Source organism: Amaranthus tricolor, chromosome 10 (genome assembly GCF_026212465.1).
Source record: "Amaranthus tricolor cultivar Red isolate AtriRed21 chromosome 10, ASM2621246v1, whole genome shotgun sequence".
NCBI classification, from domain to species: Eukaryota; Viridiplantae; Streptophyta; class Magnoliopsida; order Caryophyllales; family Amaranthaceae; genus Amaranthus; species Amaranthus tricolor.
In genome coordinates this window covers 4,350,515-4,366,990 of record NC_080056.1, presented here as the reverse complement: position 1 = coordinate 4,366,990, position 16,476 = coordinate 4,350,515, and the positions used below count along the sequence as shown (strand labels likewise).

Here is a 16,476-nt window from a genome sequence, read left to right as displayed (position 1 = left end):
AATACAACACGCCCACCATTTTTTTTGTTCAAATTTGATTACTAATTAGTACAACAAATCTGTGGATGTGTGCCTGTGCCATTTTGAAGATATTTTTAGTGTCATGACCCATTACCAGTTGGTAAGTTGTGTCGTGTCTTATGAAAGATCGTGTTCATGCCACCCACACGCCGACCCATTACCAAAGTTGGTAGGCCGAATCGTGTTTTACGGAAGGTCGTGTTCATGCTACCCGCATATCAACCCGACCTATAGCCATTGCTAGACATAGCAACTCATAATGGATGAACAAAATTTCAACCCACAAAAACCAATTATCTATTTTACGAATCTTAATCATTTTGATTTTCTCATGTGACTCCAAATGAGCTTTTGTTGAATTTGTATAAGGGACAAATATAGCAAAACTCAATAAACGAACCAAGTTTACCATCAATAAATTTTCCTTGTAAAATTGGTGCTCAATTGTTCAACCAAAGAACTAGTGACAAATTCCTGGACTTCCAGTCACAAAAGAAAGAAATGGTACTCTTTGGATTTACCAAACCTGTTCGCGGTATGAAAATGAGACTCGATTTTTTTTTTTCCCTCAACTGAAAAGAATAAGCTAAACGTCACACAAAATATACAGTATATATCAACCAACTCTAGCACTCAAAATGTGGTTAAACAAGAATGGCTAATTAAAAATCGAAGCTCTGTACTCAACTTAAAGTCGGCTGGTTCTTCGTTTTGACGGTCCTCCCGGAAAAAGTTTCATAATCCATCCAAGCACCCGTTCCACCACCTGAAGTAAGAAGTAAAATGGATCAGAATAACAATTTTCATCGACATTCAGCACTTAGAGCTTTTTCTATCCTCTAGTGATAGTTTAGACATATCAATAACTAAAACTGTCAAGTTTGTAAAGGAAAGATAAAACTTTCCCGAAACAAGTGTAGGTGAACTTTTTTGACGGTCATTGGTTGTAATTGGCTATTGATTGCTGGCTGGTTCGTTAACCAGTTGGTTACTTAGCCTTTTTTGTTAGTGTAAGAAATTCATTACTCGGCTGTTACGGATATGTTTGATAAGAAATAGTTGTTGACTTGTTTATTTGAGAGAAAATGGGTCAAAAAATCTGCTGAACCATTTACCAAACACTTTTTATTGTTTCTCTCTACAACCATCTTTATCATTTCTCTTTGGCCTTAGGATCATAAAATTATGAAAGAGCCAATTCCAAGAATAATTTCATGTTCTCGAGTCTCAATTGACATTCTAAACAGATTCACAAGGGAAAGTGTCTGCAATGATGAAAATCCACGATGATGAAGATAAGATCCCATATACGCAAAAGATAAGCCATTATCTATTTCATCAATTCATCAAAAGACCACAGAGTGACTACAAATAACACTCACCTTAAATATTGACATGAATCTCAAGCTCCCTAAGTCTATGGGCCTCCCTTCCCACACAAAAACAAATAAATATAGAGCAAGAGAGGTACCTCGTCGCCTTCATCAGCATATGAAGCACTTTCCTCAACAATGTGAGAAACAGTTGACTGCTTGATAGCAATATTCTCGATTGCCATGCTTTGGGCAGTCAACAACTCTAGTCTTTGAGTCTGGATTTCTAGTTTCTGAGATAGGTCCTTATTCAATTCCTACAAACAGAACATATTATCCACACAAATTATGTAACTCAAAGGTGCAGGTGTAAATCAACAACTCTTCAATTATACAAGTCAAAAGGCATGCTTTACAATTTTACATTTAATTGATTTCAAAAGTTCTACTAGGAGGTTACAGATTCCTATGGGTTAGTATGAGAGCAGAGGGTATCTAACAGATGGTGATTGAAAGTTTAAAGGCAAAACAGCTCTCCTTTTTGGTTATCTAGCTTCTTGCTATCTCCTAAGAAGTTCAGTGCACAATTGCAAACCAATCAACTCCGAATTTAAAAAGCTAATAGTAAACAAATTCAGGTAAGAAATAAAATATGTGCTTCGTAATCTCAATGTTACTAAGTGGCTCCCACCTAGGTAATGTATTCCAATTGCAATGTAAAACTTTAAAAGAGAATATTTTATCAGGGCGTTAATCGTTAAAGTATTTATAGAGCATCAAAAAGGAGAAAGATGGTATTAGATAGCTAAAGATGCATATTATTAAAAAATGGCAATGTATAGAAGGTTGATTTCCAAATAGTTAATCTGGACGTTGACGATCAATATTACAAAAATTACAAGTTTTGCTTCAAAGACTTGTGTCAAATTGATGAAACTCCAACAACGTATAGTTTATAGACACATTAAGACTTATTTCTGTACTAAATACATCAGAAATTTTCAGAAATAACGAGTATCTGTTACGTACAGGATTCCTGAATTCAAGTAAGATAGATAAGTATGATTTGGGAATTTTCTAAAAAAATGAAATGAGATTATGGTCCCAATTTTGAAACAGTAAAAATTAAGGCTAGCAAGGTTCGCAATGTTTCAGCATGTGAAACGAGGCAGTTTGCTAGGAATTTGTTTCCATAAATATGCAGCTCCCAAGGCCTGGATTACAAATCAGAAGAAATCTAAAATACAGCTAAAAGGAGGATTACAGATGAATAGTACCTTTTCATTAATAGTGGTACAAATAGGTTATGGAAGGCATAAACGCATCTATTCTATGCTTGGCCCTAACCTAGAAAGCCTGGTCTAGATTAATGATTTATTACAGAGTAAATGGGATCCTGCAGACAGGACTGAAAATTTACTGAGCCTGTTGGAAGCAGATCATTTAAAACTAGCCAAAAGCTAGCTGCAAATGTGTGCTTCTAAGCATACTTTGTAAGCTAGCTATATCATTGTGAAAACAAAAGAAAATTGGGGGCAACAGAAAAGATACAGATTGAATAGACAAAGACATTTAATGTTTCTTCTCATTGATTCATTTTAAAAAGAACCATCAACAATAAAGAAAATTCAACTTTTCTGTAATAAAAATACAAAATTACGACCAATGGTTAAGGAAGTAAATACTTATTATTATTTAGGTATTGTGCACATCCACTGTGGCCTTCCTTACTTCAATAATACTTGCAACACAGTTTAGCGCGGGAGTGTAAGGATAAAACCCAAGACCTTGGATCCAGGAGATGAAGCTCATAATCACATAGCTACACCTTCCTTGGAAACAAAATTTAACTGTTTGAAGGATATGCATTCATAAAACAATTAAACTATTTAATCCATTCACATTTTGATTACCTTCAACTTAGTACTTGTCGAGACTTCAGTGATCAAAGCTTGCATCAACTCTTCTTTTTCCAATTGTATCTGCAACCAAAACATCCACAGTTGATCTTATGATGTTAGCACCAAAACGCCATATTCAGAAGTGACCAACTACCTCAGTAACAAGGGAATTGATATTTTGAATCATTTGCACTTGATCCGGAGGGATACTCATAGAAAAATCTTCATGACCAGAAAAACTATTCTGTAGAAGCACCAGGTCGCTTGCATCGTCAAGCATTTGTAAGTTTGTAGAAGTTTGTTCAGAGCTATCTCCAGTAGAATCAAGACCTAAAAAAGAGGTAATAAAAGGCATCAAAGCAGAAATCTAACAGTAAAAATTATTAACCAGGATTTTTGAAATAATTTTTAGATACTATCAATGTTGGGGTGAAAACATACCAAACTATGATACATGCACTTAATTTTGAGTATGATACAAGTGCTTATCCGAATGTCCAAATGGTAATTCTAAAATATTTCGATATGGAATTAAAACCTAAATGTGAATATTGTTGTCGAGCGATACAGCGCATACACTAAATCACTACAAACAAAGCTTGGTTATAATAAGCATGGCTCAAAGCCCACTCGCCTCACAAAATTGCACTTCGAAGCTAGTTATCCCCACCTTTTTCCTCCCTAAGATGTATCTGAGTGCATCTTAGTTTGAACTGAAGGATCTAACAATTATCCTGATGATATAAGCAAAAATCTACTTTGCCAGGATGACACAAATGCCAACTAACCCTTAATTAAAAGGTTGGATTATTCAACAAGACACAGCAGAGATAAGCCCCAAAGAGAACAATAGGGGACAAGATCAAAAATGAAAATCCTCTTTACGGTAAGTCTCAACTCATGCTAATCACTTTTCAATTTGCTTCTAAAAGGTCCTTAGAACAATTCATACAAACCAAAATCCTTCTATGTATGATAATGTAAAACTCACCATTCCAAAACAAAATAAACACAAAAGTGAAAAAAGGTCTACAATGGATCACAAATACCTAAATCATTAGTCGAAGTTGAAACATCTTTCTTTGTATGTCTGTTATTAACATCAACTGAAATTCCACTAGCAGAAGCTCTCTGTAATTTAGACTGGAACAACTTCTTCTCTGCAAAAATAACACATTGACAATCAGAAGCACAGACCAGACCAGACCTAATCAAGAAAAGAGATCAAATATAAATTTGACTGAAGGCACAATGTCACTCAAGCTATGATAATTTATAAAAGTACAGGAAAATTTACACTAAACTGTAGGTCTGTCACTAATCTGAAGAAAGTGAAGAAACAAAAACTTCGTCACTATTTAAGAATCTAACAATCAACAACGATACATACAGAAAAGAATCGGAATCAACCCATCTTCATCCGGTAACATCATAGATTAATTATTAGCAACAAATGCAAACATCGAAGTTCCAAAATAAAAGATTAATGCAAGCAGACAGAAATTTTGTTTCAGCCCCAAATAACAGATTTGTGACAAGAAATGCAGAACTTCATTAGTCATAACCACGTACCTTCTTGTAGCGCATCAATGGTTTGAAGCAAATCCTTACGCTCTTTGTCAAGGCTAGACATTTTCTTCCTGCATAAAAAGCAATGACAATCATTAGATTAAGACTGTTTAGGCAGGGAAAGGGAAAAATAATAGAATACCTTACAACACAGAAAAATTAACCAATTATCAAAAAAGTAATAAAAAATAATAATAGCTAAATAATAAAAGATTACTAGCATATCACATTGTGATGAATAATTTAGAGAAAACAAACTACAACAAAGCAACATTCCTTCATCAATGATATAATACAAGCTTCAAACATAGGTAATCTCAAATTCTTTTAAAAGGAGAATCAAGATGTAATCATCCTTAAACAGATAAAGAATGGGGAACCCTAAGTCCCTAACCTCAAAGCACTTAAAAGTCACAAATCAAATGATTATATAGACAAAATGCAAGAACCCTCAAGCTCTAGAATCATGCATGAATTCTCGAAATCATGCCAAGGTACAGGAATCCGCCAAAAAAGATCCACAAGTTTATCACATGAATGCCAGTGTAGCTCACTAATAATTTATTACAAAAAGCATGATCAATGGAAACTTACACAGACGATGCATAACAAAAGTCAAAGGGGAAAAAACAATCAATTTTCCAATCTCGAACATAATATCTTGTAATTTAGTGCCACTTCAATATAATGCTACAGAGGTCACTATAACTTGTTGCATTACAGGTTTCTGGAAAACAAATTGCTATTACCATAACAATGGATATGACTTCCAGGTTCCAGTTTGTAAAGTGAGGATACAAAAAAATGGTCCAGCCAAGGTAAAGAGTTGACAAAGTAAAAATTAGAGAAACAGGTGTAAAACTGATTCTCAGAAACTGCAATGGTTAGGTGTAAAGAAACAAATCCAGCAAAGATACCAAAACTTAAAAATTTGTAAAAATAATTCTTATAGAGACTCCATAACTATTGGGATTAATCATCAACTCGAAGTCAAATTAAAAAAAAGAAAGCCACACACCAGAAGAATGGCGGAGAGCAAGCAGCAGGGAGGAAAAATAAAGACAATTGAGACCAAATTTTAAAATAGTTAAAATAATAAAAGATTTCTCCACCAACCAAAAGTCATTAAAAGCATCAAATGAAGAACTCCCCGTAAACACGTGTAAAACTATTTACAAATTTAGTCCGGCAACTGTAAATCATAAGATAGAACAAGCATAAAATTATACAAAGTAGAATATCATGCTCAGAACATAGAAGGTATCCATACTTGTAGGAAGCAATTTCAGCACTCGAGTTTTCCAATTCTCTCTCCAACTTCAGCTCATTAGATCTCAGCCTAAGGGCCTACAAGATGTAAGAACAAGACACACGCAATGCCACAAATATCAGAAGCACATAATTGGCATATCACGGCAAAAAAAAAAAAAAAAAAAAAAAAAAAAAAAAAAAAAAAACAATCAACACAGGTACCAAAATCAGCACAAACATATTATTCATAAATCAAATCAACTCAAATCAATGAGAAAAATAGAAAACAAAGTAAGAAAATCACCTTCTCCTCCAAGCTAATGACTTCAGAAGCCAATAGCTTTGCCCGCTCATCAGCTGCATTACACTCAAGTTGTGCATTCATATATTCAGCCTTGATAGCCTCAAGCTCAACCTACTGCACCAAGATGACAGAATTAAAAACGCTAAAATATTGAATGGTAAATTAAATCGTGCATCAGGAGTAAAAGCATGTACATGATATATGTACTTCTTACAAAGAATAAAGATGACGTTATTAGTTTGTTTCTATTTTATCATAAAGGTCATCATTACTGTTAATTCTTATAGGTCTCAATATCTACTATGAGTCTACGGCACACTCGAAGAAACTCCATTGACAACAAAATTTAAAAATAGAAATTAGATATGGCTATTAATAGAGACTAACTTATACAGAATAAAAAGCCTATCCTCTCAGACTCGTCAAAATAAATAACAGAAATGTAAGAGAGCATAATTTACAGTAATATTTTCCACTATTTCATTCCCTTTTCAGCCATTTTCTATCTGGGGTTGTCACCCATAAAATGATTTAGATTTTTATTCCAGAAGCAAAAACAATATATGTTTTAGCAAGCAGCTTAACATATTTTCCGAAACATCTAACATATAAGGACCAGTTAATAATAAGAGGACATAGGACATAATATGAAAAAAAAACATCACCACAAACTACCCTATTAAAGCCAGTCACCACTTAGCAGCTCCAACCAAATTTAATGGATAAGAATCATGGACAAACAGAGATAATGACACTAACCAACCGGTCCTTGATTTCAGCCTGCAATCTTTTCATCTCATCCTTTAACTGGTTCACAATGCTTGCCTGGAAAAGACAGTAATTAGTTGGCAAGTAAAACAGTGTGCTTAAGAAAACATGCAGGAAACCACTATCACACGCACATAGTTAATGCTTAGTATTACGTCAAACTAATTACTAACATGAAAAGGGAAAACAAAACTTTAAGACTACAGTTCAAGGAAGCATAACAAAATCAACTAAAAACCAATGTCTGGTGAACTCAATTGACCTCCCAAACAGAAGTGTTTTTTGGTTTCCAATCTTTGGATTAGGAAAACTCAACAAAGTCCTTCACCTTACATATCCTACAGCTACCTATGATAGAGCCTTACAAGACCATGAGAAGTTCTTGAAAATTAAATATAAAAATTTACTCAAGAAAACAAATGAACAAGGGAAGTTTAGTTGCAGCTATTAGGCACCGCTGCTCTATAGATAAGCCCATTCAGAAGCCACGGTAACTAAATGCAGTTCCTGCGACATTTAATCCCCCACAAAGAGAGTAAGAAACAGAAATGACAAATTAAATTTCTCAACGGCCACCTAGAATCCATATCATTTAACAGATACAAGATCACATATTGCACATATTGATTAAACAATTGATTGAGTCTTGCGAAAAGGGATAAAGTTTGCGATCAGCCGAGAGCTAACAAAAGCATTGCAGTAAAATTAAAAATACTTGGTACTCCGTCCTCAACCCCCTTCCTCCCTAAAAAAAATACTAAAAAACAGTGTACTATTTCTCGATCCACAGTGAACACATGAAAAAGTATATTAAACGATATAGTCAGCAAAAGCAACAGCAACCTGCTGATTGTAGCTCTCCGTCAACGAGGAATTTTCAGAAGCCAATGACTCTGCTAAAACCTTAGAAGCCTCCAATGTGCGTTGCAAAGAGAACTTCTCTTGAGTCAAATCTTCAATGTGCTGCAGTTAAATGCAAAGGAAAAGTAAATACAGATCGATTTCAAGCACAACTGTCAGCGAACCAAATCTAAAGGAATTTGGGGTTCGAAATTGTTGCCCCATTCAAACACCAAAAAAATTAAGAACTGTCAAGGTAAAGGTTGACCTCAAAAAGAACGGAAAATATTTTAGAAACACAAACACACACATTTCTTCTTTCATAGTATTCAAAACAATTTCTTCCCCGCACCCGCCCTCTAATACTCCAACAATATACTAGCAATATTAATTATAATATTATGTACAAGTTAATATTATAAAAAGGTGATATTTTTAAGTATACTTTAAGCCAAATCTAAAAGTATCCTTCCTACATAAGCTTCCTCTCTTGACACTTTTCAACACAAAATCATCAATATCTTTTATTATGTAAACATATGAAGTCATAAATATTTCATTTTATAAAGTGCATTTAAGACAAATCTCTTTTTTTTTTTTTTTTTTTTTACAAATTCAAACAAATCCCACATGACTATGTTTTTTCTAATATTTTAGTGAGGATATGAGACAATGGTGATAGATGAATTGTGACAGCTATGCAAATGCTGTAGGTAGAAAAGGATGTTTTTCAATTATACAAGCATATATCTATGTTTATACTTGGCATGTTTTGGAATATATATGGCATCAAGAAAAACTGCTGCGTCTTTCTATAAATTACCAAGGAGACCAGACAAATAATTTACCAATGCAAAAGAAACAATAAAAACCCAAGACAAAAAAATTCATACTCAGTGGCCAAGCAATAAAGAAGAAAAAATAGTACACATCAGAAACAACGAAGTACCTGTTCCAGAGCAGCAAAATCTTCATTTTGTTTCTTTGAAGTGAAGTCCAGCTTATTTTCCAAGTCTCGCCCAAATGAATTCTGTTGCTTGGACTCATTGCCGAAGATAACATCATTTGATTTATAAGATGCTGGTGTTGGAAGGGGATCAATAGATGGAATGTGAATTGCGGATGATGCAGCAGAACTGCCAATGGAAAACTCTGAGTCTCTAAACTTGTCTTTATCAACAAAAGATCGACCAGGTAAAGATGAATCTTTAATGTTTAGAGAATCAAGGAAAGATGGACGAGATCTTCGGGGATTTGATTCAGCCACAGCTGAATGCGATTGAATATCAAACAAACCAGCAGCATCAGAATTAAAACCTGTCGAATGCCTTTCAGAAGTTTGTTGACTTCCAAAATCTCCTAATACATGTTGCTTCTTCTCCTCCGATCCAAACATTGAATAATTCTTTAAGTTCAGATGGCTATGATGGAGCTTTGAAGCAGATGCCGGAAAATTACTCAATTGCACTGGATCTGCAATAAAGACAATATATGTCATGTGACACATTAATTATATCAAACACTTGTTAGCTGTAAAACAAAGAGACAGCTAAACTACTATACTGACCAGACTCCTAACCTGATACAGTGGTAACAAGTCCCTCAGTATATTCTTTCGCAGCAACATCATTAATGCTCACACTTGTATTCAGAAAGTCTTTTCCAAATCCATACAAACTTGAGTTAGAATCACCTTTACTATAATCTTGAGAAGCACTAGGTCTACTTGATGATAGTATATTTGCATATCGCCCTTCACCAGTGTCATTACCAAAGTTACCAAAACTGTCATCTGTTTGTTCAGAAAAGTTGGAATCTGTTTGGTACTTCAAGCCTGGAATTTCATGGCTGCGCTCCCCTTGTGGCAGCTTGAACAAATCAGAAGAACTCAAATCATCATTTTTTGTATCAAAACGCACACGAGGAATTGTATCAGACCCATTAGAATGAGAGAAAACATGAAATTTGTCATTATGATCAGAAACACCCGGAGCTCCGGTGACTGCACTAAAGCTATTATCAGTAAGAGCATTGGTAGAATTGAGAGTCGGTGCATGTCCATCCTCTGATAATTGTTTGTCACATGATGTAGCATCATCAATACAAGATTGGCTAATTGACACTGCCTTTTTAGTCGCTGCCTTCTTCTTTCTAAATTCTTCCAGCTGGAGAAAATCAGGAAACAAAAGATATCAGAGCGAATTAGGAAAAGGACTGACCATCAAACACTTCCAGAACATAAACATCCATCCAGAACTGAATTACAACATTGCACCTGCATCTCTAAGAGCACGAGCATGGTGTGCCCTCACATGGGAGAACTAACACTCTACGTCCTCTTCCCCTAGTCAGCCCTTGACAATGACGTCCTAACATAAAAGTTAAGGCACTCGCCTAATCAAAATGGACCACATAATACTCTCTAGCTGAACTTGGTTGACAGAAAAAAGAGAGGTAGCTGCTGTAAGAGTCACAGAGAGTAACAAAAGTAGAGGTAGTCTCAGATAGTCCTTGTAAGGTAAAAGGGACGGTAGGGTCATGGTGTCAATCAAAAATGAGGTGGAGATGAGAGGAAACAGAAGAGATAAATTTGATGAGGTAGGCCCTCAGGTCATTTTTGTATATGCTCTATGCGGTCCTCCATGACTCCATGCTCTTGTAAAATGTGGTGCATTAACTTTCTAGGCGAATACCAATAAGCCTTTCCAACTAAAACAACAGTTGACAGAAAATGATTATATCGTTTCAAGGAAAAAAAATATATCAATACTAAACCCTATCAAGTATCAACAGTTAATTGCACACGGGGGCAATAAACACCTTCACACAATATATCAATCAAAGAAAAATCAATGATGACAAGCAAAGTAATCATTCACAACCAACATTACTTCCAATCTTTGGATTAAACTCCAACTTCTGTTCATTTGTCGTCGTACGGTCCTAACACATACATTCATAAAAACTTGTCTTCCATTAAATAAAAATTAAAATACTTCTAAATATTTTTTTTTTAGCATTCAAGAACGGTTTGGAAATTGCTTGGTGTGAAAATTGCATAAATTTTCGCCTCTCCAAACAGCAAAAATGACAAAAAAAGTAACATAAATCGTGGAGTCACTATAGGCTGAACTTGTAGTGGAATCACATAAGGGGTAAAGCTTAACACAGATCCAATTAACCCAAAAGTTCTATCTTATCAGTTGACTTTCTGACAAAAAGTGGACCTTACTGTGACTAGCCCTTCTAAACAAACACACTTCCAACACCTCATACCGACACGAGAGGGGGACGGCTCATTTCGAGAAGAGATTAGTTTGTGTCCTCGATGGCTTTTTCCCTACAGGTTTTTTCATGCCAGAGAGGGGCTGTAACAGGCTCAAATTTCTTAATCTTAATCTTCCGATTAATTATTCCGAAATTTCTTTTCGAATTCCTAATCCTTTGGTTATCTAATTCAAATCACCTTTAATTCCTAAGCCTTATTCCGATTTTTGTAATTTCTTCCAAATATTAAACTTAAAAATATATATATATTCTTAAATTTCTTTATAAGCACTAAAATATTATTTTATTATTTTATACTACGAAAAGTAAAATTTTAATATTATATTTACGGTTTTATTAAAACGTTACGTTTAAATTTCGTTTTCTTAAACTAACTTTACTACTTATCATTTTAACTTTACAACTTTGATTTAATTATTTTATACCTAAAAATTAACTATATTTTTCTTATTAACTTTAAGTATAGTTTTAACTAAAATTTTCTAAGTAAACTATCATATTTTCATAATCAAACCTTAATCATACTTTCCCATTAATCTAAAACATTTCACTAGCATAAACTAGAACAAAAATTTGATGAATCAAAATCCTTTCTACATCAATCCATAATGTTCATCACTTACACAAGCTATCACCATTTCCTTACACAAGTTATCCTTCTTCTACACTCCAAATTCTTACACATCCACTTACACACTCCAACTCTTACACATTCACTTACACACTCTAAATCACTTACACAAGTTAACCTTCTTTTTCATACAATTTTATGAACTAAAAAGTTGCCCAAAACCCATTATAAATACCCCTCCTTAGCCATGAGATCACTTGCACCCCCATCATCAAATCTTTCTACCATTCTTTCTTATATCTTCACTTCATTAACATCTTACTAACTTTATACCCTTTTTATTTGTTGAAGAATCAAATGAAGATGGAGCTTGATCTTATCACTTCTTAAGTCAATAATCATCAACTTTTGAAAAGTCAAGTATTATCTTTTGGAGCTTGGATATCATTTTCTTTTGGATAATTGAAGATCTACTTCTTTGAAGCTTGGAACCTTGAAGACTTTCTCTTTTGGAGCTTTTTTCCTTAAGTTCTTATTATCCTATTATTATTCTCTTACTTGGTTTAGCACCACCTTCGGAGGAAAATGGTACACATTTTCTTAACTCTCTCGTTATGTGATATTTATTTATGGTTACTCGATAATATAAAAGCATGATCAACATGATTTTATTTTAGTCATTTAAACTTTATATGGTAATATTAAAGTCATATCCAGTTTAGTGATATTTTTGTCAAAACAATAATACTTTTGGGACACTCGAAAAAAGAGTCATATATATGGAAATTTTTGATTAATATGATAATATAAATATATATGAATTTTACTAGTTAAATAAACTTATGTGTTTAAAATGATTCCATATCATCTTGGTGTTTTGATAAATTTTTAATCGATTTATTGGTAAAATAGTCAAACAAATTTGTTAAAATGCTTAGCATTATTTTTCTCTAAAACTCATTTCATATAGATTTTGGACCCTTAATAATTTGTCGGATTATGTTATTTTTATAGTGATGATAGATCCGTTTTACTATTTTACTAGTTATTTGATAAAATATGTTATTAAGTACTTAGAAATATTACCCTTGACTGTTATGATTATTTATGACACAATAATGACTTAGTTTAGCCTCAGGAATCTTAGTATAGCTACGAAAATTTGTTATTTAATTAATATTAATTTATTAGATACTAGTAATTTATTTCTATTAAAAGGGTAGAATTGTCAAAAATTTGACTAGTGGAAGTTTGACTTATAAGAATGTAAACTATTTCGGTTTAGAGTCTTGTTTGATATTGCATGATATTGATTGTATGACTCTGATAGTAAGGTAACGTCGAACCATGGACCGGCATGTAAAATCCCGGCGTCCGTGTTAGCCGGCACGTAAAATGCGGTGTCAGACAGGGGGTCCGAGAAAAACTCATCCTGTGAAGTCTCGAGCATAACAGTATTGAGAGGAGTGACGACTCCCACTACAGTTAGGGTTTAGGACTATGGTCCTCACCTAACCAGACCCTTACATATATCAGTTGTCATTATTGTTGTGATCTTGTGATGTGCTATGATGGTAAAGCTATGAGGCTTAATTGAACTTGATTAAATAAGCATCAAGGTTACCAAGTATTTAGTAGCAGTAATGAACTTCTGCAAGTATTGAGAATGTAACTTAATGGCTTAGTAAAGGTCAATAATGAGTAATAACCTTCTATATTGTGCTTGATGATTATTTTGTAAGCATGATTTAACTATCGCATCATAAGCTTGTTGAGAAAATTTTACTCGGCTTTATCGCTGACCGATTTAATCGGCTGTCATCCGTATTATGGATGACAGTATTTTGCAGGAAAAATTAGCTCAGGTTTCGATCCAGGCCGCAACTTTAATTATTCTATCGAGGACTTAGCTTCAATGATTTTACTTGATGACTATATTGTACTTATGTTTTTTTATCGTATTTAAGTAAACCTTATTTTATATTTTCTCAGTTGTAAGATATATTTTTACTTATGTTTTGAACATTTTTTTATTTCAAATGGTTTTTAGCAGTTCGGCGTTTTACACTTCCGCATTATTTATCTTAAATATAATTATTAATGTTAATTATGTAACGAGAGTGCCGCTCCTGCTACAGGGGCATTAGTTGCCCTTTAATGTTATTGGTCTCTTCTTAGGGACTTTATTTATTAATAAAACTTTCCAATTTTCAAAAAAAAAAAATGACAACATCCAACAACTATCCCAATCATATATAATTTTACTTCTGGATTTGGTTTTTCTTTTGTGATAGAATTTAATTTAGAAAAGTCAAAATTCAACCTTGGTTCTATCTCTAAACTAAAATTAAACGGAAGCCCAATAGGTAGAAAGGATATTTAACTATCTTAATTCCCACATATCTTGATATAGCAATAATAAAGCATTGAGAGCTTCACATTCCATACCGGCATACACCACATTCTTTAGGGTTCAAAATTGCTATGACCTTTCTACCATAAACATACGAGAACCAAAAATCAAGGCAACTAACCTTGAAAAGTTGCCCATCCATGGTTCATAATTTCACTACCCAAATTAAACCCAATTAGACACATTGTAAATTTGTAAGCCATCAACTATGTAATTAAGCTAAAACCATAACATCAAAGTCAGTCCATTCTATCCCAGACTTGCTTCTTTAATCTTTAATAATTAAAAACTAAGCAAAGCACCTAAACAACCGCATTAAGAACATTGCTAATCAAACCACCTTTCAGCGTTCTTGCCAAGTTCAACACAAACCAGGCCACCCATAAGAAGTTACTCTACTTAAAAGTTCAAAGTTAAAATTATTAAACCATTTAGATTCTGAAACAATCAAAACACAACAATATCGGCAAACCTTTCAAAACTTAAACATATGCGAAGAATATTATTGAAAAGCAATCAAGTCTCTCTTTCAAGTCAAAACTTGTACTCTGCATTATTCATCCCCTTAATCTGAAAAGATTAAGCCAAGGCTTTGGCACTATTGTGTGTTGTTGTGCATAACCCATGATCCACCAAGAGTTATTCACAACCCACACTTCTTGTCGGACACTTTGATTTATTCTTTCAATTTGTGTCCGTACCTAACTCGATCCTGACTAATACCTGCTAATCAAAGTTGGTGCAAAATATTCTCCATAATACATGCCTCAACAAAATGATTTTTTCAACTATGTTTACGAGTAGAAATTCAAAAGCAATAAATTAAAACCAAAAATTAAGGTCATACTCATACCCTTTTTCTACCAGCTTCCAAATCCTTCTTTTTTCGAGACGAAACTGCTGGATTAGACATAACTTGAGCAGATGCCATCCTCGAAGTTGGTATTGTTCTCCGCTCTAATTCAACATCGTACAAATCACATTCACAATCAAATCCGCAGAACAACGTATCTCTTCAATTTTGACCTCCAATCAAAACAAAATCAAAAATCCTATTCAGTTGACTTGATCAAAACATCGAAATTACAAGAACCCAGAAGCGCCAAAATTGAAATTCAAAATGCATTATTTGAATGGATAAGATCCGATTTCCATAGATCGTCCAAATTATCTCTAGATCGTAACAATAATCAAAATGCAGAGACTTAACAAGTCTATCCGCACCTATTAAAAAAAAACCCTAAAATATTGGAATGAAATAATTTGAATTTTGATGTAGTTTTAGGTGTAACAGTAAAATTGAAGCCAACAGAACAGCAACAGAAGCAAATATTGCGGTTATGGGGTTTCAATGGCTACTTCTATTTGCTTAGAGGCTAAAATATAGCGCCATTGTCGCCATTGTCGGTATACTCAAAAGGATTTGGGATCCAATAATTTTTTAAAAAAAAAACATGACAATAATGAAAAGGTTAACGTGTACTCTAAAATTGTAATCGAGGGGACGTGTTGGTATTCTATTCATCCTTATCACGTGGCGTATCTCATCTCATCTCATAGTGCACAACCTCAAAACGTTTTCATCAACCATGTGTTTGAAATTAGGGATGGTCCCGGGTCACCCCGTTTTGGGTCGCATTTGCTCCTGTTGATGTTTTAACATCCCAGCACATCGAACCACCAGTGATTATCCATTGAGGATATAAATCGTCCCTACATCGCGTTACTCGTGCGCACATGAGAAAACTTCTAAGAAGGTGACTCATCCTAAAATCCATTAAACACGTTTAACCGTAGAGTTCTTACCAAATGGGTTTCTTTAAAAAAAATGTTTCTTATTGATATGTGTAGTCAATCAAATCTTTTTAAACTCAATCTAGGGTATCATGGAGGTGGATGTGGTTATAAGGTGTTACCTACCTCAATACTTCATACCCATTTGCTTAACCCGCTTCATATACATTTAACAATCCTCTCCATATCTCGAATGAATTATTTCATATTAATTTTATATATTTTTATTAATGATTATTGATAAAAATAATTAAAAATATTAAATTTATTTTATTATATTGTATTGTTTAAATAATTTATGACAAACAATAAAATTTGCCAAGAATTGTGATTTTATGAAATAAATAATGTAGACTTTAAGACAATATGAGGCTAAGTATTAGATAGATATATATACCTATAATATAAATACATAGTTGATCACGGTAAAGATGAGTTGAAAT

At 33.7% G+C, this 16,476-nt stretch overlaps 1 protein-coding gene across 1 annotated transcript; it reads right to left on the bottom strand.

Annotated features, from left to right (window-relative positions):
* Positions 1–412: 412 nt before the first annotated feature.
* LOC130825193 (protein BLISTER-like) lies at positions 413–15,758 on the bottom strand. The gene is made up of 13 exons (XM_057690301.1): positions 15,093–15,758; positions 9,547–10,132; positions 8,917–9,440; positions 7,971–8,090; positions 7,119–7,184; positions 6,360–6,470; positions 6,075–6,151; positions 4,808–4,875; positions 4,285–4,395; positions 3,390–3,565; positions 3,248–3,316; positions 1,493–1,651; positions 413–787 (listed from the first exon to the last, which is right to left on the bottom strand). The coding sequence occupies exons 1-13, from the start codon at positions 15,168–15,170 to the stop codon at positions 710–712; spliced, it is 2,223 nt and encodes a 740-aa protein (XP_057546284.1). The 5' UTR covers positions 15,171–15,758; the 3' UTR covers positions 413–709.
* Positions 15,759–16,476: the final 718 nt, after the last annotated feature.

What these genes read in the sequence shown, in the direction of transcription:
- LOC130825193 (XM_057690301.1), bottom strand. Translation starts at nt 15,170, where the DNA reads ATGGCATCTGCTCAAGTTATGTCTAATCCAGCAGTTTCGTCTCGAAAA. An exon ending in CGGAGAGCTACAATCAGCAG is followed by an intron (nt 7,185 to 7,970) that starts GTTGCTGTTGCT and finishes TGTCTTTTCCAG; the next exon opens with GCAAGCATTGTGAACCAGTT. An exon ending in TCATTAGCTTGGAGGAGAAG is followed by an intron (nt 6,152 to 6,359) that starts GTGATTTTCTTA and finishes TACATCTTGTAG; the next exon opens with GCCCTTAGGCTGAGATCTAA.